The sequence below is a fragment of the Daphnia magna genome, linkage group LG8, assembly GCF_020631705.1.
Source record: "Daphnia magna isolate NIES linkage group LG8, ASM2063170v1.1, whole genome shotgun sequence".
Lineage (NCBI taxonomy): Eukaryota > Metazoa > Arthropoda > Branchiopoda > Diplostraca > Daphniidae > Daphnia > Daphnia magna.
Window position 1 is genome coordinate 4,051,064 of NC_059189.1, and position 21,585 is coordinate 4,072,648.

At 43.1% G+C, this 21,585-nt stretch overlaps 2 protein-coding genes across 7 annotated transcripts; one reads left to right on the forward strand and one right to left on the reverse strand.

The window, feature by feature from the left end:
* Nucleotides 1-1,039: 1,039 nt before the first annotated feature.
* On the forward strand, nucleotides 1,040-19,749 carry LOC116929003 (transcription factor Ken). Of its 5 annotated transcripts, XM_032936151.2 has the most exons (3): nucleotides 14,195-14,507; nucleotides 14,578-14,654; nucleotides 14,878-19,749. In XM_032936151.2, exon 3 carries the CDS (start codon nucleotides 15,105-15,107, stop codon nucleotides 17,445-17,447), a length of 2,343 nt encoding a protein of 780 aa, XP_032792042.2. In that variant the 5' UTR covers nucleotides 14,195-14,507; nucleotides 14,578-14,654; nucleotides 14,878-15,104; the 3' UTR covers nucleotides 17,448-19,749. The 5 variants fall into 5 exon arrangements, with proteins under 5 accessions (XP_045033573.1, XP_032792040.2, XP_032792044.2 ...); XM_045177638.1 differs by lacking the exons at nucleotides 14,195-14,507; nucleotides 14,578-14,654 and adding an exon at nucleotides 1,040-1,191; XM_032936149.2 differs by lacking the exons at nucleotides 14,195-14,507; nucleotides 14,578-14,654 and adding an exon at nucleotides 9,414-9,746.
* On the reverse strand, nucleotides 19,748-21,511 carry LOC116929005 (E3 ubiquitin-protein ligase NRDP1). Of its 2 annotated transcripts, none has more exons than XM_032936154.2 (5): nucleotides 21,303-21,511; nucleotides 21,086-21,228; nucleotides 20,863-21,019; nucleotides 20,508-20,795; nucleotides 19,748-20,449 (listed from the first exon to the last, which is right to left on the reverse strand). In XM_032936154.2, the coding sequence occupies exons 1-5, from the start codon at nucleotides 21,390-21,392 to the stop codon at nucleotides 20,174-20,176; spliced, it is 954 nt and encodes a 317-aa protein (XP_032792045.2). In that variant the 5' UTR covers nucleotides 21,393-21,511; the 3' UTR covers nucleotides 19,748-20,173. The 2 variants fall into 2 exon arrangements, with proteins under 2 accessions (XP_032792045.2, XP_032792046.2); XM_032936155.2 differs by having other exon boundaries at nucleotides 19,748-20,443; nucleotides 21,303-21,510.
* Between the last annotated feature and the right edge of the window lie 74 nt (nucleotides 21,512-21,585).

A 21,585-nucleotide genomic window follows, 5' to 3' on the forward strand; every position in this document is an offset into this window, starting at 1 on the left:
AAAGGTGGACTAGGTTCTAAATATATCCATAGCGGCCAGTCTCTGTGTGTGTGTGTGTGTCTTTATAAACAGATTAGACTACGTATATATTTATCGATGAACTATTTTCGTTCGCTTAGTGATTTTTTTTTTGTTGATAAAAACGGAAGGGGATAGGCAACAGCCACGTTTGGTCCCTGTTTCAAATGACCCTGTGACTGTTGTAATTTTATGTTTGTTACTTTTGTCTATCGCCCAACAATCGCCAGCTGATTTTTCCCACATGTTTGGGACATTTTTTTTTTTTTAATTTGATAAATAAATATATTTTTTTATCAAATTTCGTTTCTGCTCTAAATAATTCACAGGATGCTGTTTCTATAAGCGAGTCCTTGATAAACAGCCGTGTGTGGTTGTGTACACACAAGTTAATAATCTGATCGATATCTGGTGGTGTGTAGGAAGGGAAACGATTCCATTGGCTGTACGTACCTGAGTGCGTGCGTCATTACTATTATACAACCGAAAATAATCCTGGGCTCTGTGCATCCACAACGGCCGTAAGTAAAAAAAAGGGAGAGAGAAAAAAGAAGAAGAAGGAGTGGGTTGGTTAAGACGTCATCACACCAACTTGATGCCCCTCTTCTTTCTCTATCTAGGTGGATGTTCAATTTCCAAGAAACAAACCAATCACCGTCACTTTGCGTTATCGAATGTCAAAGGGTGAACAGCCAAACTTACGTTGAGCGTCACGCGAAAAACGCAATTTGAAACAACAAGGAAAAGTGGATGTCATCATTCTATTTGATGGCAAGTTGGACGACACGTCAAGCAGAAACATGATGAGAAAAGACGTGACGTAATATCGATTCTTATAGTCCAGGTAATCCAGTGAAAAAAAAGGTGAGGGGTTAGCTTTTTTTTGTTTTTCTTTATGGCAAATTTTCCTGTTTCTTCCTCCTTTTCTATTTCGGAGGAGGAAGGGGCTGCTATTTTCTGCGTGACATTTTGACGCAGTTCTAGACGTAAACATTTTGCAGCTCATTTGGCGAGGTGTGTTGTGCGTGGTGCGTCACTGCGTGTTTTACTCAAGAACAAATTCGAATATACTGAGAGTGTTTCACCGACGTGATTCTGTTCAATTTTGATTGTTTTGAATTTCGAATTGGCCGGCCAGCATCCACCTGATTATTCGACCAGCATGTGATCAAGGTAATGACCATTTTTTTGTGTGATATTAACCGAGAGAGCCGTCAGATCGATCCATCATTCAGATTAGCATCTTCTGTATGCTGATAATGATACCAGCACTGATTTGCCATTTGCAAGTAAACAATAATAAAAACAGAATTCGAGATTGCCAATAGAAAACGGGTCGAATATAGAATTGTCAACTGGTTTGATGTTTCCCACGGATGGGCCGACGCACATACCAGGTGGGAAAGGGTCTGGTCACACCTTTGATAGGCATCCATTTATTGATGGGTCTCTATCTCGATGGGACCGAATCACCGGGACCCACAGGTCATTCATTTCGCACGGCATGTGTAATCTGTCTCTGAACTTGTGTATCGACGGAAGGAAAACATTGCGTCACTCTCTCATTTTCCCCTCGCTCTCTCTGTCTGTCTATGACGTGAATGGAATGCAGTTCATATTTGAAGGGTGCGGCCCTCTGTGGGAAAGATGGGCGTCGGATTCCCACACACACCGATTGCTCCCCCCTCCTCTTTGGTCCATTTTTAGTTGAGCGGAGTAATGTGTCACTAGATTGTCGCCATCCTCCCCTCTTCGATTTGATTTGAAAGAGAAATAAAAAATAAAAATTTATTTGTTTTGTTTGTTGTTGAATGCAACAACCCCCCCCCCCACCGTGGGATGTTTTGGGTAGAGAAGGACTTGTGTATTTAAAAAAAAAAAGCTGGACGTCGGTCGGAGGGGGGTAAGCGAATGCGGGGGGACGCCTACTACACCTACCCCGACATTCCCATGTACGAAAGGCACATTTTCCCACCGACGCCCCAATCTCGGCCGCTTCTATTCAAACAAGACGATTAGCGTTTTCACATAAGGGCTTCCCCCCTCCCCCCCCTCCATTCCTGAACATCGTATATATACATGTGATCAAGTGATGCAATGAAAAGCGAATCACTGCCGTCAAAGAGAAACGAAGGGGGAGTCCTTTTTTTTAAAGAATTCTACTGGGGGGAGGGATTCATAGCGACAAAGAAATTCCGCCTCTGTCCGTCCTCCCCTTTCAATTTTTAGGCCATGCTCTTTTATTTATCAAAAATTTTTTTTTCAGCGTTTAATCGGAGGTCTTCTTTCATGGATCTACCTTTCTATTTCATTCTAAATTTTTAAATTCGAGTCATGATGCATTACACGTTTGACTATATCAATTCCATGGGAATGTAGTGAGGATTGCAACTGCGGGGACAACAAGGGGGGAGGGGTAGGAAAAAAATAAATAATAATATTCAATTCAATATTGTTTTTGTTTCGCTTATATACGCGTCTGTTCTCACGATCTGCAACCGGCCTTAATGAACACACGTTCATTTTTAGGCAGTTCGTCGAGCACGGTGTGGCACCTGCTCGATCAAATGCTATATGTCACGGCATTTAAATTCGAAAAGCATTGCTACTTCAGGTGTGTGAGTATATAGAACGTAGCTTGTAAATAATGAAAACAAGAACAAGCGAAGATTTACCTGAAGAGAGGAGGGGAAGATGATCTATGGACCAAAGTCAAAAGCGCAGAAGCAGTGGGCGGGAACAGAAGAAGATGAGAGTGCGGCGGGGGGTTCTTTAAAACAAAAAAAAAAGTAAAAATAAAAATAACAACGAGAAAATGTCATAAATTATTATTTTTTTGGGGAGGGTGGGGGGAGATTTACAGAGGTACTTTTTTTCCTCTTTATAAATGGAATGGGATTTTTAAAGAAAAATGAGACGCAAGAACTGGCCGAATTGTTCTGCAACAATTCGGCCACACTGTTGCGTCATATCGTGAAGTATCTGGTATTGTAACAACAATGGCGCATAGTTGCCATCTCCTTTTCGTTTTCGGGACAAAATTAAAAAAAAAAAAGAAAATTCATTTCGTTCGTTTTTTTGTTTTGTTTTGAGTTTTGCCCCACGAGAATCAAAAGAAAAATGTTTATTGTAATACGTGTACAAAAAAATAAGAGAAAGAAAAGAAAAAAAAAAAAAAGAAAAGATAATAAGTAGAAGAAAAGGACCCGGCGGCCATTAGAGAATATAATAAAAGAAAAAAAAAACCCCATTTTTTTTTTTTTTTCATCCGACTCCCGCGGGCTGATGACAACCTGCGATCGGTTCCCTTTAAAAACAAAAATCAACCAGGAAGCTGGTGTGATGTTCAACCTTAAAATAATTCTATTTTCGCCAACAAAAAATAAAAATAATAATCGAAATGTGTTGGGCAGGTAAAAAACAACAAATGTTTAAACTCCGTGTGTCACTGTCTGCAACAGTTGAGAGAAACTGGCGACAATCGGTCGGGAAAATGGGCGACACGATCTTATATATAGCCCGGCTGCCATCCACAGTTACAGCAACAACAACAACATTCTAAATAATAATAATAAAAAAGAAAAATCCCTTTTGAGGAGGTGGAAATCTTCTTTCTATACAACATTTAAAAGAAAAGAAGAAAAAGATTGATATTCCCGACGTATATGAAATACTGCTGGAGGGGGCGTTGGTCGACATATCAGGCTAAAGGGGCTGTTGGCCGAGGAACTTGCGGGAATGTAAACGAACGGGCCGCTATAGTTTTTTTTTTCTTTTTTCAAAACAAGCTAACCAGAAAAAAAAAAGACGAAGAATAAAGAGAAGCTGATGGCCTTTTTTTTCCCTTTTTTTATGTGTGTGTGTGTGCTACGTGACGTGACACGAAACTCCGGAGCAAGGCCGCTTGTCTTTCTTGTGCATCTCTTGCCCCCGTGTGTAAAATTTACATCGTATTAAACATTACGATACATTCTCTTTTTTCTCTATTTGATTGAACTCCATTTTTTGTTATTTTTATTTTTTCCCGAAAGGAAGAATTTAAAAAGAAAAAGAAAAGAAAACTAAACAGCAGCGGGAGTTTGAGGTTACATTCAAGAAAAGAAACACACACACACAAAAATGATAATAATAATAATAATGAGGCGAGGGGGAGGCATATTAACAAACGCCCGCAACAAGACACAGCAGCAGCACATGTGAAAAAAAAAAAAGAAAATGGAAGAAGTAAAAAGAGACGCGCATATGCACGTCCCATTTATGGAGATCTACCTTTAGCTTACCCCACCTATGCTATTATAGACTATATATACACACACACACACACTACACAGCGCTATACAGCTAAGTCTACCTGTGTGTGTGTGACTCTTGCTGCCCTCGGCTACCGACATGCATCAACAGGAGGCGGCTAGACGATGTTAGCTGTGCTTCTGGCTTGCTGAAGGGGGCAGGGGATATAACGAAAGAGGTGGAGGAGGAATACATCGACACACACAAGGAAAAAAAAAAGGGCCAGTATCACTGGAAAGATGAAGGTTCTTTTTTCTTTTTCGGGCGTTGCATATCAGAAGAAACTCCATTTTTTTTTTTTCCTTGTCGGTTTATTTTTTATTTTATTTTTTTCAGAGGCTGTTGATGGGTGGAGTGGGGAGGTTATAAGGTGGGCCACCCCCATAAGAAAAAGAAAAAAAAAGGAGGAAGAGGAGAGTAGCTCCCGATTGCTGGCTCCTGGCCACAGCCCCCGCCAGACACGTACACGTATGTACGTAACCGAAACAAGAAGAAGAAGAATGAGGGGAGGGCGAATGAGATGAAGAGGGAGTAGGTGGAGGAGGGATACAAGTGCTGCTGCTTTTATCTGTTGCTCTCGGGGAAGAGGCTTTCTTTTATATATCATCATATTTAAAAGAAAAGGAGAAGAAAAGAAAGTCATATGTATTTTTGTTTAAAAAGAAAACTAAAGGGAAAAAAAGAGAAGGAGCACAAGGTGGAGGCCAGAGACTCTCTCGACACGCCAATAAGAAAAAAAAAAACAAAAAACGAGGAAGCCGCCCGCTTCATATTTTGTTTTTTCTCATTCCCGCAACGGATGGGGTCAACTTTTCAAAATGGGAAACAAGAAGGAAAATGTAAGTTCTAATAGCGAAATAATCAATTGAAATCATTGAGAGGTTATGGTATATATATACAATCACCGAATCGACAGCATCTCGCCAAGGAATCACGACATTTCACGCTCATTTCAAGCTCGGCTTGTTGTGTGGAGGACGTGCTGATTAGTTCCAGAACGAACAAAGCCACAGAAAAAAAGGGCCGTTTTTTCTTATTTGATTATTATTTATTCTTTTGTTTTTTAAACACGTGTCAAGAAATCGCCTATTTATAAATTACACACCTCCATTTTCTTGTTTCTCTCTTCACACAACTCGCAATGATGAACGAAAGAACGCGTTCACCTATCTACGTGTATATACACCTGATGATTGGATGCTCGCGTGTTTGTCCAGGATTTATTTACACGCTTCATTATTCCACACCAAAATACTCGAGAAACAGGGGGGTTATAAAAATAAAATCGAAAAATGTTTGAACTCTCGTCTTTTTCATTCGATTTCATTTGAACAGCAGCCGGCCAATACACGCAATACCATTTTCGAAATTCGAAAATTTGGCGGGGAAAATAAATATGACAATTGATTTATGTGTTATAAGGTTTCCTTTTATTAGTGACTATAGTATACTATACCGGTAGGCTACGTGTGTTTGGGCGAAAGTGTGTAGCGCGTGAGCAACAGGTCGGTCGAGATGCGCGTGCCGCCATGTTTTTCGACACTCGTCCATCATGCGCTAACATCATTGTTTTTCATTCTCATTACGATTTGTTGTGTTTGTATGCGCGTGATTTGCAATCTATACAGTCTCTATAGCCAGACAGTGGCTGCAACTGTTAAAGCGGCCATTTTTTTAAATCTTCTTTCAGAGATAATGCCAATGGAGAGCGAGGTCGTGTCGAATCAATTTTGAATTGCTAGCGACAACGCTGTGCGTCATTTTGCGGGGACTCGACGCAGTTTGAGGAAATAATGCGAATCAAATATTTTAAAAAAAAAACAAAACAAAACAAAAAGAAATGACAGCGGGAAAGCGAAGAAGGCAATTTTGAACATCACGTATTAAGGCCTTAATCCATTTTGCATTACCTTTATACGAATAATAAAACTCGTTTGACGTCAACCCTCTCTTCCAACTTTATTTTTTATTTTTTTTATTTTTTAGATTCACGGAAAGAAAATGTAAATCAAATAATTTAGCGCCCAACGAAAACGAAAAGTGCTATGACGTCTTTGAGCTTCGAGTTTGTCCTTTTGCTTCATCAATTCCACATGAGCAAATGTCATTTGATATGCGCATCACTCGAGGGCTATAACCAAACACTGCGAAACAAAACAAAAAAAAAAAATGTTGAAAATACAATTAGATAATTTTCCAAATTTTGGTTGAAAATATTCAAGGAAAAACCAAAAAAAAACAAATGAGTTTGACGTGTTTATGCCCCGCCGTGGTTCCTACGGAGATCCAACTCGCGTTTTGCACTTAACAGCACTATACCGTGCAACCGTATACAGAGACACACGCACAGCGACACGACCTTCTAACATTTAAAACATTTATCTTTTATTCTGACGAGATTAACAAACAAAGCCAGGCCTTACACAGCCAAATAACTTTTTAATGTAGTGGTATATACTGTACATCGAGAGACATTTGCAAAAGAAATCAAAGAGAAGAGTTTCTACTACACCGTTGCCATGGTGATTCTTTGACGACACATTCGCAGGAAGCGAAAAAAATAATAATCTTGACCTTTAAATTCTGATGTCTCTTTCTATCTACGTTTTCTTATTCTTTTTTGCGTACAGCCGGGTGTGTCTCTTTGCTGTTCATAACGGCACATTAATCAGGTCCATGTGTGTGTGTGTATACTGTTTCAGTTGCTTCTAGCAAATTCGAATGCTGTGCAATTAAAACGAAGGGGATTTAATTACTGGAGGGCGTGGATCAAATGGTGGTGGGGGGAGGGGCAATCTATAGTGAAATCCATAGAACTATTTCGAGGCTTGTCGAAATTTAGAAAAAAAAACAAAAGAAACCAGTCACGGAGATTGTGGTTGTCTTTAAAGACGAGTTACTTTGGCCGCACGCGTTACAGTTTCAAATTCAGGTTTTCTTTGTTTTTGTTTCTTTTTTTCCCCACTGCCTTCTGAATCCAATTATAATGAGCAAACACACACAACAGCAAAATTATCAAACAAGCTAAATTTCAAAATAGAAAAATGAGGCGAAACAAACGAGAATTGAGAAAGGCAGAATCTATAACGGAGCTCATTTTTGATTGATTTCAAAACAACAAAAAAAGCCACAAGTGTGACTGGAAAATGGCCAACCTTTTGACAGTCCAAAAATAGACGCAATAAGTGTAAGACAACAACACACAATCGCTCTATAAAAAAACCAAAAACAAACACGCGAGACGTTATGCGTCCACTGTGTTTGTTCGGGTCCCACATTTATAACTGGCCCAAAGTTCAATGGAGACGAAAGCGAGATAAAAAAATGTTTCGCTATTTAATCAAACATCGACAAATATCTCGTTGTAATAAAATAACGGCCTTTGTCGATTACGACACAGTCCAATTTCTATATTTACATCCGCACGGAGCAAACACGTCTCCCTGTCCATTAAAGATCCGCGTCGAAGCGGTTTTATACGCACACGACGATTAGAGATAAAGCAAATCTGACTGGAACAATGCACATGTACGTATACAAGTCAAATCGAAATCTGTTGAGACTTTTGGGGCTTTCTAATCACCTCCGTTTCATTTATGGTTTGATAAAAACCATCGTTTGTTGAATTTCCTTTTTATTTTTCTAATTTATTAGCATTTCAAAAAATTGGGAAATCAAACGGAATTTTAACAAAGTCAGACATCTCTATTTTAATAATAATAATAAATAAATAAAAAAAAAAAACGGTGGGATAAATGGGGGACTTTTCTTGATGACGAAGGGAGTCGACTCGTTTTTCGTTTCCCACACACACACAGCACCGATGGATTGTGCGTTATAACAACGCAGCCCCACGTATAACAGTAGCGCGCCGGTGTAACAAGTGATGGAACGCCGTTGTGTGCATAGATGTTTATTCTCCAGTCCCCCCCTTCTTTTATTTTATTTTTTTTTCCATTCCTCCCCCTCAAAAAAATCCCTACACCCGCTCCCACACATGACTGTGTGTGTGATGCAGCACGTATAGTAGGTAGAAGCAAACACAGGTCTCTGTCTCTACCTCCCCCACCCTCGCCTCCCCCTCTCTTATATTCATATGTATTTTTTTTTTTTCTTCTTTTCTTTTCTTATTTTCCCGGGGCTTTGAAACGCTGGTCCCATCGTTGCGTGAGAAGCTTTATTTTCTATCTAACCTAAAAGACTAGACGTCTTTTAAATGTATTTTATACCTTTGCTCTCCTGTGTACGTGTGTGTGTGTGTGGGAGCGTGTGTCTGACAAAAGCCTCAGGTGAAACACAATTTGTTGTTGTTGTTTCGAATGAAATGCTATTCAAATATCCCCCCCAAAAAAAAACCCGAACGATTTTTTCCCGCAATTTCATTTCAAAGTTGATGAACATCAAACGCAGCAGATTTGAATAATTCCCGAACGACATTGGTACTACAAGCGAAGTTTAGTATAGTTTTAAACCAAAAGACATTAGACCTACAGCTATTACAAAATAAAAAACAAGGAAATAATAACTTGAATCTTTCAAAAATGTAGGGAGGTTTTTCTTTTGTATCTTTTCGTTGTTGAATAGTTTACGGGCAAAGAAGAAGCAGAAGTCGACGGCCATAGAGAAAGAAACGTTGCACAGCGGGAGCAGAGGCTAACCAAGAAGAGGTTCGTGTGTGCGTTTCGGGACAACGATGAGATGCCCATTTTCTTTTTTTTTTTTTTCGGGATAGAGCGATGGAACGACCTTTATCCTGCCTCCTTCAACCCACCACCCACACGATGCTACCACGCACACTCCCCCCAATCTCCTACCTTATTTTAATTTTTTTCTTTTTTTTCTTTTTTAAATACGAGAACTCGAAAATAAAAAGGGCGGACCCTTAAAAAAAAAATATCTCCATTCCTCTGCCTCTGTGTGATGGGCTCCTGAGAAAAAAAAAAGGGCCAAAGGGGAGCTCCTTCGTGTTGTTGAATGCCCACCCGCGCTCCCGCCCCGCCGACGCGCTTCTCCCCTCCCTGGACCCACGGCGATAGTGGCGGCGGTTGGCGGTCGGTCCCTGGTGTTATAGGTAAAGGGGCGGTGTGATGGCTACTGGCAGCATCGCAACGGTCCCCTTCAGTCGTCCTGGCACTGCCGCGCTAGTCGCACACGCGCACCAAATTGCAATCATTTTTCTATCGTTTGCATCCATCACAGCTCACCTTGTTGAATCGCAGGGGCTGTTGTCATCTCATTTTTGTTTGTTTTTTTTCGGGACGGTTTCCGATTTGAATTTGGCCAATTCGACTTGCCAACTAGCGAATCTGTGTGTGCCCATTGAAAAAAACCCAACATTTATTAGAGTCAATCGTTGTCCCCAAAAACTGAAAAACAAAAAACGATTGATAGTGATTTGTTTTTATTCGTTTAAACGCAAGAAAGTGAATCGACAACAGGTAAAAACAAACTAAAATCATCCAAAAATTATTATATTAATATGTCCTGTGATTTTTTGGCGGGTTTATTTTCAAATTTGTTGTTCCAGCGCGATGTGGCAAGTGCACAAAACCTAATCATTGCCATCGACGTCTTCCGATTGTTTTTTTTTTCCTTTGTATTCTATAAGGGAAGGAGTCCCGAAGTGTGTCGTAAGAGCCACGACACACAAAAAGCAAAGAAAAAAAAAAAAAAGCTGACACGAGTTCTTTTTTTTTTTATTTCTTCTTAAGTTAGTTGAAAACTGGATGGGTCGGGACAGCAGAATAGCTGTGTGCATAAGACAGAGAGAGATAGAAAGAAAAGGAATCGAAAAAAGAAAGAAGGATAGGAGGGGTGGTGGCTGATGCTTTGGCTGGAAGCTACGGTACATATACATATGTGTGTGTGTGCTGTGTGTGTGTGAGATGAGGCAAAAAGATATGTGGATAGCCCGGCAGCCACACACACTACCACCGCACAGGTATATATATACAACACGTATGTGTGTGTGTGTATCTGAAATATCAGGAGAGAGAGAAGGAAAATAGAAATGAAAGAAGACGAAGACCCGAAGAAAGAGAAAAGGACTAAAGATGGAGAGAGAGAGAGAGAGATGGTCCACCTGTTGCTCCTCTTAGACGTGCCCTCTAGGGTTCTTGTGTAGCGTGTGTGTGTGTTATTTCCTTTCATTTCCCATTCCAACTCTGTTCCTTCACAGATGAACTCTTGCTGATTTTTCTCTTCTTTGGAAATATTATGGTCCACCTTTCTTTTGCTGAATTTAGTGCACCAGTTTTAGCGCGACTTCATCAATGGAATTATTATATGTCAATTATTATTAAGAGATGCTGGCCCAATGCGCTATTCGTTTGGGGGACACACACGTCATTACGAAAAGATAACGAACGGAACTGTATAGAGTTGCGTATACGAAAGTGGTGCCACCACGATGACAGGAAACGATGATTTCTATTTTGTTTGATTCAATTGAAAAAAAGAAAATGTTTTGTTGTCATTTTTTTATTTCGTTTCGGGCGTTGCGTCGTCTTTCTCTGCATTGTAGCTTATCCAACGTTGCCCTATTGTAAAGGGCGACAATGATACAACAATCCCGCACGACACGCTCGTTGAGAAACAACAGCTGCACCAGTGTGCTGTCCGTGTCTTTTACACACCCATTCGTGAGTGTGGACGATGTGTGTGTGTGTGTGTGAGGGAAGGAACGAAAAAGAGGGGGGAAAAAAGTTCACGTTCAAACCGCGCTGAACGCTCACGGTGCGTAGGTGGGGCGTATCAACTGCATCCAACCCCATGCATATTTTTCTTTTTTTTTTCTTCTTCCTTCCTTTGCTTTGTGCATTCATGTCCGCCTTTTTATGACGTCGGTCACGTAATTTTCATCAGCAAAAAAAAAAAAATGATTCGAGTCCAGAGTTTTTCAAAAAACAAAATTTTGCCGCCAAAATTCGAATATTTTTGAATTTGGCGCCGGACTGGAAAATTCGAAAATTCGACCGATTTTGAAATTGGCAATTTTTTTTTTTTTTTTAATTCCCGCTGACAGTTGACCCAATAGGGGCGTTACCGCAGACCAACTGCCGCTGCGCGTTCAGCGCTCGGGTGATCGACGCCTTTGTAGCAGATCCCGCTAACCGCGGCCTTGGCCAAGGCCGTTTCCCGTGTAAACAAGGTCCCCCCTCCCCTACCCCACATGAATTTTTTTTTTTGCGGGATCGTGTCGGGACGAAGCGGTGAACGACCAACAGTCGACGAACCCCCCCAAAATGTTTTTTTTTCTATTTCAATTTTTGTAAAATGTGTCAACAAGATTGTCCAATAGCGTCGACGCCCATCGGGAACAAAAAACGTTAATCAAATACAGACGCGTTTAAATAAATATCTGGCAATGCCACAAGTGCCACAGAAGGGGTCAACAAGATCCTTTAGTCTGGCGTCCTTTTATTTTTCCCGTATGGGCGTCGAGCAGACGCGTTGATGACGCAGTCGCATTGCCGTTCGAAAGCATCCAATGCTCGTCCCATGCAAATCAGGTTGGAAAGCCTTTAATTCAGTACACACAGCGCAAAATTCAACGCCATCATCACAAGAAATGTCGTTTTCGACAGCATCATTTTAAAGAATAACATCATCTATTTTTTTTCTTCTTTGCTTTGGCTTGGGGGGGTTGGGGAGGGCCTGGAAGGAGATTTGTAGAAAGCCAAAAGAGAGGAGGGTCGGGATTGATGGCCGCTAGGCGGGGCGGTATGTCAGATGTGTCTCTCGCGGGAGTTAGAACCTCCCGTTTTTTTTTGCAGATAAAAAAAAAAAAAATCGGGAGGAAAAAGAGTGTGGGAGAGAGAGAGTCGGGAATGGAGAGAGGATGGATTGCTCAGGGCCGACGACACCAGCAGCATAACAGCGCCCACGAACCTGGTATTGATTCTTGCTTGTGCCATTGACGTCATCACTTTTTTTTTTTTTGCTCTACACTCCCGTTTTCTCCCGAAAAAGAAAAAAAAAAAAGAAAACCTTCTCTCCTCCTTATAACCGCCCTTCAGCTAGTCACGCAAAAAACAGGGGGGGGAGGAGGAAGCCACTGGGTTCGGGAAAACACACTATTGCACACAAACAAAAAAAAAGAAAGGGAAAAGAAGAGGGGGGAAGGGGGACAAAATATACAGCCAACAAAACTGAAAGAGGAAGGAACGGGGCAGGAGAGGGGGGAGGCTAAAAGGGGGAGGAGGAAGGTTCGTCTAGCTCTTGTGGCGTCGGCGTCGCCGAGGTGTCCCGTCTTGCCGTAACGTCTGTGGCTGCTATAAACCTACACGTCGTCGGTGCGTTTTCGAGGCAGGTGCCATCGGGACGTCGGTGGGTGCGCTTCGGCGTTTTCACGGTCACTCCCGACGTCTTCTTCTTCCCCCTTTTTGTTTGTTTGTTTGTTTGTTGGGAAACGAAGAAATCCCCACAACAAACGAAATCTTTAGAGGAACGTTGCATTTTGCGAGGGTGTGGCTCTTTTGCGTCCTATTTGGAAAAATAAAAAGAATAGCAGTTGCGTAACCATCTTTTGACAAATGTTAGCGTCGTGTGCGTCGTCTTTTATCTTAGCTCAACAACAAACTCTCTCGCGAAAAGAGTGAATTGTGTCCAGTTTGCGGTGCAATGTTACGTGCAAATTACGGGACAATCATCGAAAACGCCATGTAAGTGGGGTACTATACATTTATAGTATACGGACATTATCCTTATAATTTGGTATGCAGCTATATGCATATTTTGTTATTGTGTGTTCGGTTAAGGCTGATATATAGAGGCTAATGTTTTCCATTTGATGAGTGGGTGTGTGGGGGGTGTGTGGGAAACCCAAAATAAAATGAACAAACTTGATCACGAAAAGTTTCGTGACGGATGGCGTGATTGCTTTCTATATGGCAGTTCTCTTGTCACGTTAGGGGTCCTTTTCTGACACCTGGAAAATCGTCACGCCCTTATGAGAGGGCAGGTCTAGATTCTTAGCTGAGGCTCCTTTACAAGTGGCTTACGCAATCCGATAGAGCGTCAACTATTCGAGGCCAGTACGGACGCACGCTGACGTTGCTGACAGTCACACGGAAGAGATGGATGATTGATCACGTGATTTGCAGCCATTACAGTAACGACAATCCATATATACGTACACATATCAAAGCAGAAAAAGATTGAGGAATAACGAGATGAGCATTTGTATTTCATGTCTCTCAGGCAAAAAGAAACATTTTATGATTTGCATGTTGTGGTTGAACAAGACGAGTGCAAGTTAACCATAGAAAAAACAAAGATCGAACTGCTGAATTAGCTTTGGTTGATGTTTCCTTTGACAGCGTGTGTATACTGACATCATTCTCTGCGATGTCGATGCTCGTTTCTCCTTGATCTTCGAGAATGTCGTGTATTTCGTTGTCTCACACGTTCCAGCTTCAATTCACGCCAGCGTTTGGCTGACGCAGCATCGTCATCATCCTTGGTTTTCATTTGATTTTTGTTGTGTTATCACAAATATGTGAAAATGTGGTAGACTTCTCTGGGCTCTATCATCCGTTGTTTATCAGCTTCTTTTTTTTTTTTTCATACGATAGAGGCAAAGTTTAAAAAGGAAAATCCGTGCATACACATCTACGGCGATGGCGTCTATTTATTATTTGTAATAGAAAGAAGAGAAAGAGAGAGTTAGAGCAAAAAAAAAAAATGTCTTCCTTTTTCTCCGTGTTTACATATTTATACTGGCCATACGGTGAAATACATATGAGGCCTGATGGATAGAGGCCCATACGTTTTATATATATATTCGCCTGGAAATCAATACTAGTAGGGCAATCAATAGAGAGAGAGAGAGAGAAAAGAGACGGCCCGTTTGAACGTACGTGTGCAGACTATGTACACTACCTTTTTATTTGGACTTGTTTTTCTTTTTACTACTACGCTATTGGTGTTTACTACAGTGTTTTGACAGTCCTGCAACTGCACCCAGGAATTACTTTTTCTCTCTCTCTCTCTTGTTGTTAGTTACTGTTATTGGTTGTTGTCTTCCGTTTAATGGCAACGCTGCATCTGTGCCAACTTTTGACTATTTTGACAGCTCGAAAATTGTGTCGTAACACGTGATTTTAATAAGGAATTCGCTCACGGAAATCATGTGCCTTTCTGGTTACCATGAAAAAGCCCAAAGGCTTAGCCTATTGGAATTATGCCAACGTAATCAGGTTAGATTCATCAGACCTTCGCTAATGATTTTGGCTTAAATGCAGACAAACTTCCGTTTTTGCTACCCAGGGTGTTGTATTCGGGTTGGGGCGAAGACCATGCCATGCCATGCCAGCATGATGTCTAGACGTCGTCGGCAATGTTTTGTAAGGTTTCTCATATAAACTGGCTAGATTTTCATTACGAGATAATGTGTGGGTGTGTGTTGCTTGTTGTTCGCTCACACAAGCTCATTAGTTGTGGCTAATGTGGCAAAGGGATGAGTGGAGAGTGACGTGCAGTGGTGTGACGGCTGGAAAGCAAGAAAGATGCCAGTTGAGAATTCAATGTCACTCATGTTTTCTTCGTTTCTTTTTCGTGCATTTGCAGGAAGACTGTTGGTGGGCCAACCGGTGGTCTCTGTGGACGCTGCAGGACTGCTGCTGTCTCGAACACAAAGTGGCACTGTGTAGTCGGATTGGCCATCTGTCCAATTCCTCCCCAGCATCACCAGCAACCAGACAGAGTTGTGAGTTGTAGTGTCGCGGCCCCCTTGGTGCTGGCCGTCGTCGAAGCTGCTTCAGTATCTGCTTCAGCAAGCACAAGTCAAAACAAGAATGATCTCCACCACGTCAGTCGGGCACGCAAGGTCGGCGACGCAGCGCAAACGCCAAAGATTGGACCAACTGGTCGGCAGAATTGCTCATTTAGTCGGCAGTGCTCCCATTGGTAGGATCACTAAAAGCGCCAATACAAATAGTGTCGGTTGTGGTGGTCCAGTCGCAAGGAACAAAAATCGCAACGGCCACAACAACAACAACAACAACAACGGCATCCGTAACAGTAGCATACGCAACAATAACAACAACAACAACAACAGTGGTGAGGGCGAGGTCGAGAACATCGACCAGCGTGGTGGACGCATTTGCGTCAGTCTCTCCGAAGAAGAAGAAGAGGAAGAAGAAGAAGACGACGACGACGACGAGCAAGAAGAAGAAGAAGAGGAGGACGAGGACGAAGAAGAAGAAGAAGAAGACGAAGGGCTGCCCGTCTCCGTCAGCATGGAGTCTTCCGTTGGCAGTGGCGAGTCTCCTTCGCCTCAGCAACAGACTTTAATGTCCCGCTTGCGAGTGCGGGGCAACCTCCGGCACATCCAGCACGTCCACCATCAGCACCTGCATCCGCACCAGCACAGCGGAGGTCAAGTGTTCAGTTTCGACCACGTGGTGCCGTCAGTGATGCCGGCGGCCATGTGCCCGTCTCAGAGGAGCGCCAGCATGACGCAGAGTGACGAGGAAGGCGAAGAGGAAGTCTTCAGTCCCGGACCGGGTTTGACGCCTTCCTACTCGGATCGGCTGGGTCAGCTCAGCCCGTGCAGTCAGGGCAGCACCACCTACGTGGACTCGCCCAGCGGCATATCGTTCAGCCCGCTGAGCTTCGCTGCCGAACCGCCGACCACCGACGACCCATCGGCGGCCAACGCGTTTAGCCGCACTCGATCGCTCACCGTGTCGGACGCGACGCCGCTCAACTTGTCCACCTGCGGAGTCAGGGATCGCGGCCACAATCATTTTTACCAGGCCGTCACTCCGCCGCACGCCTCCAGCTCGCCGTTTCATCACTCCGTTGGCGGCACGGCATTAGCGGGCCAGCCGTTGCGCCCCGCAGCTGCCGCCATTTCTGGCAGTGGCGGCTGCTCGTCGCTGCTGGATGTGGTGGAACCGTCGAATCGGAGACGGGCCAGATCCGATTCGGATTTGTGTCACGAGACGGCCGATCGGCTAGTGGCCGGCGCCGAGTCTCTGCATCAGCACGCGACCACGGCGGCCGCTCCGGCCTCGTGGGTCCTGACGCCGGCCATGACGGCCGGATCTCCTCGCCCTCAGTCGGTCAGTGGGAACGGCGGCAATGCTGGACATGGCCACCACCACCACCACCAACAGATGAGCCGATTGGAGCACCTGCGACCTCCGCCCTTGATGGTCTCGCTCAAGCGCAATTCTTCCGACTCGACGGACAGCTGGTCGCCGCTTTTCGGCCAGCAAGAGTCTCCGGTCGACTTGTCCGTCCGCTCGGGCAGCAGCTTCAGCTCGGACAGCCCCAACCAGACGAACAGCACCAACACGAGCACGGCGTCCGTCTCGTCGTCCGAGCTGCTGTCGGCCTTTTCGTCGCCACTCTCCGGCGGACTGGAGACGCCTCCTCCGTCGCACGTGACGGTGACGTCCTCGCGGGTGGGCAAGTCGCGCGGGTCGCGACTCAAGGCCCTCACGCGCAGCCTGTCGCTGTCGCAGTACCTCTCGGCCGTCGAGTATTCGTCGTCTTCCGTCGACCTCTCTTCCGTCGCACTGGACAGCGAGGCCGTTTCGCCCATCTCGATGGCTGCCCCGCTTTTGCTTCCGGGCGTCAGTCACCTCCCGGCCGCAGCGACGACGACGGCGGCGGCCAACGCGTTCGGCTGCGACATTTGCGGCCAAATTTTCGACCAGCACGACCGGCTGGTCAAACATTTGATGTCGCGTCACAAGTTGCCCGTTCAGCTGCAAAGGACGTCGGCCTTGCTCAACGGTGGTGGTAGTAGTAGCAGCAGCAGCAGCATGGCAGCTGCGCCAGCAGCTGGGCCTGGACCAGTGGCTGATTCCGGCGTTGTCGTCAAGGGCTATCAGTGCGAAGTGTGTCAAAGGCCGTTTGCCCGTAGCGACATGTTGACCCGCCACATGCGTTTGCATACGGGACTCAAGCCGTACACGTGCCGCATTTGCGGCCAGGTGTTTTCACGCTCCGACCACCTCAGCACCCACCAGCGGACGCACACGGGGGAGAAGCCCTATCGCTGTCCGCAGTGCTCTTACGCCGCATGCCGAAGGGATATGATCACCAGGCATTTGAGAACACACACGCGCAGCGAAGACTTGGACTTGGGCCACGTTTCTGATCCGCGATGCAAAGATTCCGGTTAACACACACATACACACCTTTAAAAAAAATAAAAAATAAAAATAATACAAATAAATCAAGCCAAACAAAAAAAAAATAAATAAAAATTCAGAAAAAATAAAAAAAAAAATAAATCAAATAAAAAAATATAAAAGAGAGAAAGAAACAAAACAATGTATTCCGGGCGGAATGACGAAAATATTGTCATCGCCGAACTACACCATTCCCGAGTGTGTAACAATCTGTCATTTGATCTTGTCTTTTTGTCTTGCTTATTTGTGTGCGCGTGTGTTGCTGCACATCTTCTTCTTGCCTGTCCCTTACCCTTTCTCGAAAGAATCCATAGCCCAGAATGGATCGCGGATGGCCAAATTCCCAATGCACTCACAATGTTTTTGTGTCTAAACAACAACAGAAAAAGAAGGAGAAAAAAAAAACAAACATAAAAACGTGATGATGACGATGTTTTGTATTCGTCTTCTTCTTCTTTTCTTTCGTTTCTCGTCTTTCTTGCTCTCGTTTCCTTCCTTAGCGAAAGAAGGAAGTTTCTAACATAAAAAGCGCATCCATCCGGAATTTCTTGTGATCAGGCTTCTCGTTGCTCTTCCGTCTCTTTTTCTTTTTCCCCCTTTTTTTTTTCTTTCCTTGAAATTTCGACAACAACAACAAAATAATAAAGAAAAAAAAAAAAAAACAAATGTAAAAAACTCTCCAATTGAATTTGCTCCATTCCATTCGATGACTCGGTGACCTGAGTGTTTCTCTCTTTTGCTATTATTGCTCTGCCTCCCTACCCCGCTGGCCGTGTCTTACAATATCGCCATTCGCTGATGGCGTTCAATTGTTTACTTTCTTTTTTTTTTTTACTCGTTTTCACTAGGCCAATTGCACAGGCTCACGTAGGGAGAACTGAAAAGAGCTCTCCCGCTCGTAATATTATTGCAAATCCCAAGACTCGTTTCTTTTTTCATTCGTCTATAATTAGCGCAGGATGCGTTGAAAACAAGTCCCCATCGAGTTATGTATCATGTTGTATAAATACCTGAAGATTGTGTTCAAGAAACTCTTTCCAACTATTGTCACCATTGAATCAACAGAGCCAACAACATCCACACCTTTCTTTTCTTTCTTTTTTTTTAATATTTTCTATCCTCCCTAGTGTCGTTTCCCTCCATTATTTCTTCTTTTTCATTTCTTGAAAAAAACATTTTTTTCATCGTTAATGTGTGCTGGGTTGTGGATAAGTCGTGTCATGATTACCCACATTATCTCTCGTGTTCGTGCGAGCGCGAGCGAGATTGAGCTCACCGGCCGCTATCGTCATTATACCGACCTCTCGCTAGGTTTTCTTCTGCGTCTAACCCCGCCCAGCACTCAAAACACAAACAGAGAATTAAAAAAAAAAAAATTATTTGAAAAGAAAAATGAGGTTAAAACGACAAGGAGAACAAACAAACGTGTGCAGTTGCGCAGTGGGGTTTTCTTTTTCTTTCCTTTTTGTACACCCAACGGACCTCACAGATCAGATCGGATCGTCAGCAGATCCAGTATCGTTTCCGCCGTATAAATTGTATTCCATCAATTTTCTTTTGGTTTTATTTGGCTCTCTCTACTCGCTCACATGACCCTAAAAATAATTTAGACGTCGTTCGTTTTTTTTTTCTCTAAATAGATATACAGAAAAATTTATACTTTATACATATAATTAGTAATACTATTATGCCTCTTGAAATTTGTCCTTGTTTCATTGTGTGTGTGTGTGTGTGTGTACGTATTCCGCGAGCTCAGTACAAGAATTGTATAAAAATATGTGAGCGCACACACACGCATGTAGTTTGATTTTATTTTTTTGCTCCACTCCACTCTCTAAATGGCTCATCAAATTTTGTCCTCAATTGTGTGAATAACTTTTTTTGTATCATCCTTTTTAGCCCCGTGTGTTTCACTTCCTCTCGCCATCTCCCGCCCATTCGTGGATCGAACGGAGATTCAAAACATTAATAAAGAAAGAAAGAAAAACAAAAAAATCACACGAGGGTAGTGATGATACAACAGCTACTGTTCATTAAAACAAAATGATAGAATGAAATTGCAGATGTTTCTTTTTTTTTTAGAGATGTGATTAAATACTCGGATGAGCAGGGCCATGACGTAGTGTGATTACACCTCCTCCAATAAAAAAAAACAGCCACAAACAATGTTATATGATATGCGTGTGATGATGTGATTCGAACTGAAAGAGGGAAAGCAAGCCCGGTTTGACGTGATGAAATGATAAAAGAAATTGACGATATGGCTAAATACACACAAACACACACTGTCGAACATGATAGACTTTTCAGTTATTATTTTCATATCACTTATGTGACAACTCATTGATGATTAATAATCATTTGCACATACAAAACAAAAAAAGGAAATAAATTCCACCAAACATTACATATCAAGAAATCAGTTATGAACAGAAAGCATATAAGAACATTTCGATACATTCGCTGCTCGGAGAGAACATTGCTGGAACAAAGATCTGGTGGAAAAAAAACGTTAAATGATAATAGCTTCGACTGAACCTGATCTAAGAGGGGACAAACTAATCGGATGAGAAGAAAAATCTAGGGAAAAAAAACTAAATGCCAAAGGATATATTAAGTAATGGCGGTTCGCTGGGTGGTCCAGCCGACTGCGTGGACACTATAGACATGTTGAATGAATAAGACGCTGCGGAGAATTTCTGGTAGCTGGAATTGTGTCACTCTACACCGTGAGCAAAAATCATGATGAGACCTGGTTCCAATATCATGTCGGGATTCATGTGTCCGTTGTCGCAAGCCATGACAGCGACGGCTTGTTTGCCCGGAATCCGTCGGCAGACATAGTTCTCATATTGACGTCGGTTTAGTTGGCGTATCTCCAGTGATGACAATCCCGTGGGCCATCTCCTTTCGTGAGCGTTCTCCATCAAGTCTTGGATGATGTGCGGAGGGCAACCCGACTCGGAAAGGGCTCTCTTGATCATTGCCTGTAACTTTAAAAGGTTACCGTATTTGATTGAATAAACTGAGCTTGGCGGCCAAGGATATTACCTGTAGCACTGTGTCGGGAGTCGAGATCATGCCCCCCCAACGTAGGACTCTTGCTTTGGGAAGCGTTTCGGCCCAGCGTCTCACTTCATCGGCTTCCATCTGGTCAGCTAGAATACGCAGCGACGGATTAGCATTTCTCATGGCTAGCATATAGTCCTTCAAGAGTTGAAGTTCTCGTTTCTGTTCTCCCATCTGAAATTTGCTTTCGGCTACTTCAGCCTGCACTTCCACAAGTTTTGATTGCTGGGCCTGCATCAGAGATCGCAGCTCCCTCACACAATTGTGTTCCTGGAAATAGTCAAAATGACATTATCATGTAAATATACAGAAAAATATACCTATACCGTTTGCTTACTTTCAACTCATCTTTGGGCACTACTAGCCCGCAGCCAAGTTCACATGGCACAGGTCGTTTTGGATTGAACTCGCATTCTTGTACGTGAGACTCTAGGGCATCTAACTTCAATATTGCTGTGCACCCATAGACAGAGTTGTCGCAAGTAAGTTGTAGTCTGGAATCATAATTAGGAAGCTCATTACTCTATATAATCCTGATTTGAACTTTGCAAGCCACTAACCTATATAGGAGATTACGAAGTATTCTTGGCACTGGCCTTAGCTGAGGGGGTGTTATGTTTTGTCTGTCAACAGGACAAGTTGGTTGTCTGGAAAGCCATTCATGAATGCATGCAGAGCAAAATGCATGCTCACAATGTGGTGCCTACAATCGGGAAAATGTGATGTCAGACACCTTGGCGATGTTTACAGGGATTTACAGAAGTGTACTGCGATTACCTGTAAAGGATTTTCGAGAACGGAGGAGCAAATTGGACACAACAGTTCCTCATCTACTTCACCTTGAAATCTGTTGATTTCTATCCCCATAACGAAGGACCAAAAAGAGTAAAAGAAAACGTTGACCTAATTAATTACATACACTAGCTTTCCAGCAAAAGGTTGTATTCCTTCTCTTCCTTTCTTTTGCCAGGCAACAGAAATGACGGAAATACAAGCGATAACAGTGTCATCGCGCGGTAAAAAAATAAAGCTTATTCTCGCCGCCTGACGGGCATTGAGA

Bases quoted from the DNA above. Each gene is read 5' to 3' on its own strand.
- LOC116929003 (XM_045177638.1), top strand. From the start codon at position 15,105: ATGATCTCCACCACGTCAGTCGGGCACGCAAGGTCGGCGACGCAGCGC.
- LOC116929005 (XM_032936154.2), bottom strand. From the start codon at position 21,392: ATGGGGATAGAAATCAACAGATTTCAAGGTGAAGTAGATGAGGAACTG. The intron at 21,229-21,302 runs GTAATCGCAGTA...TCCCGATTGTAG, and splicing joins TTCTCGAAAATCCTTTACAG to GCACCACATTGTGAGCATGC. The intron at 21,020-21,085 runs GTTAGTGGCTTG...TTATGATTCCAG, and splicing joins CTTCGTAATCTCCTATATAG to ACTACAACTTACTTGCGACA.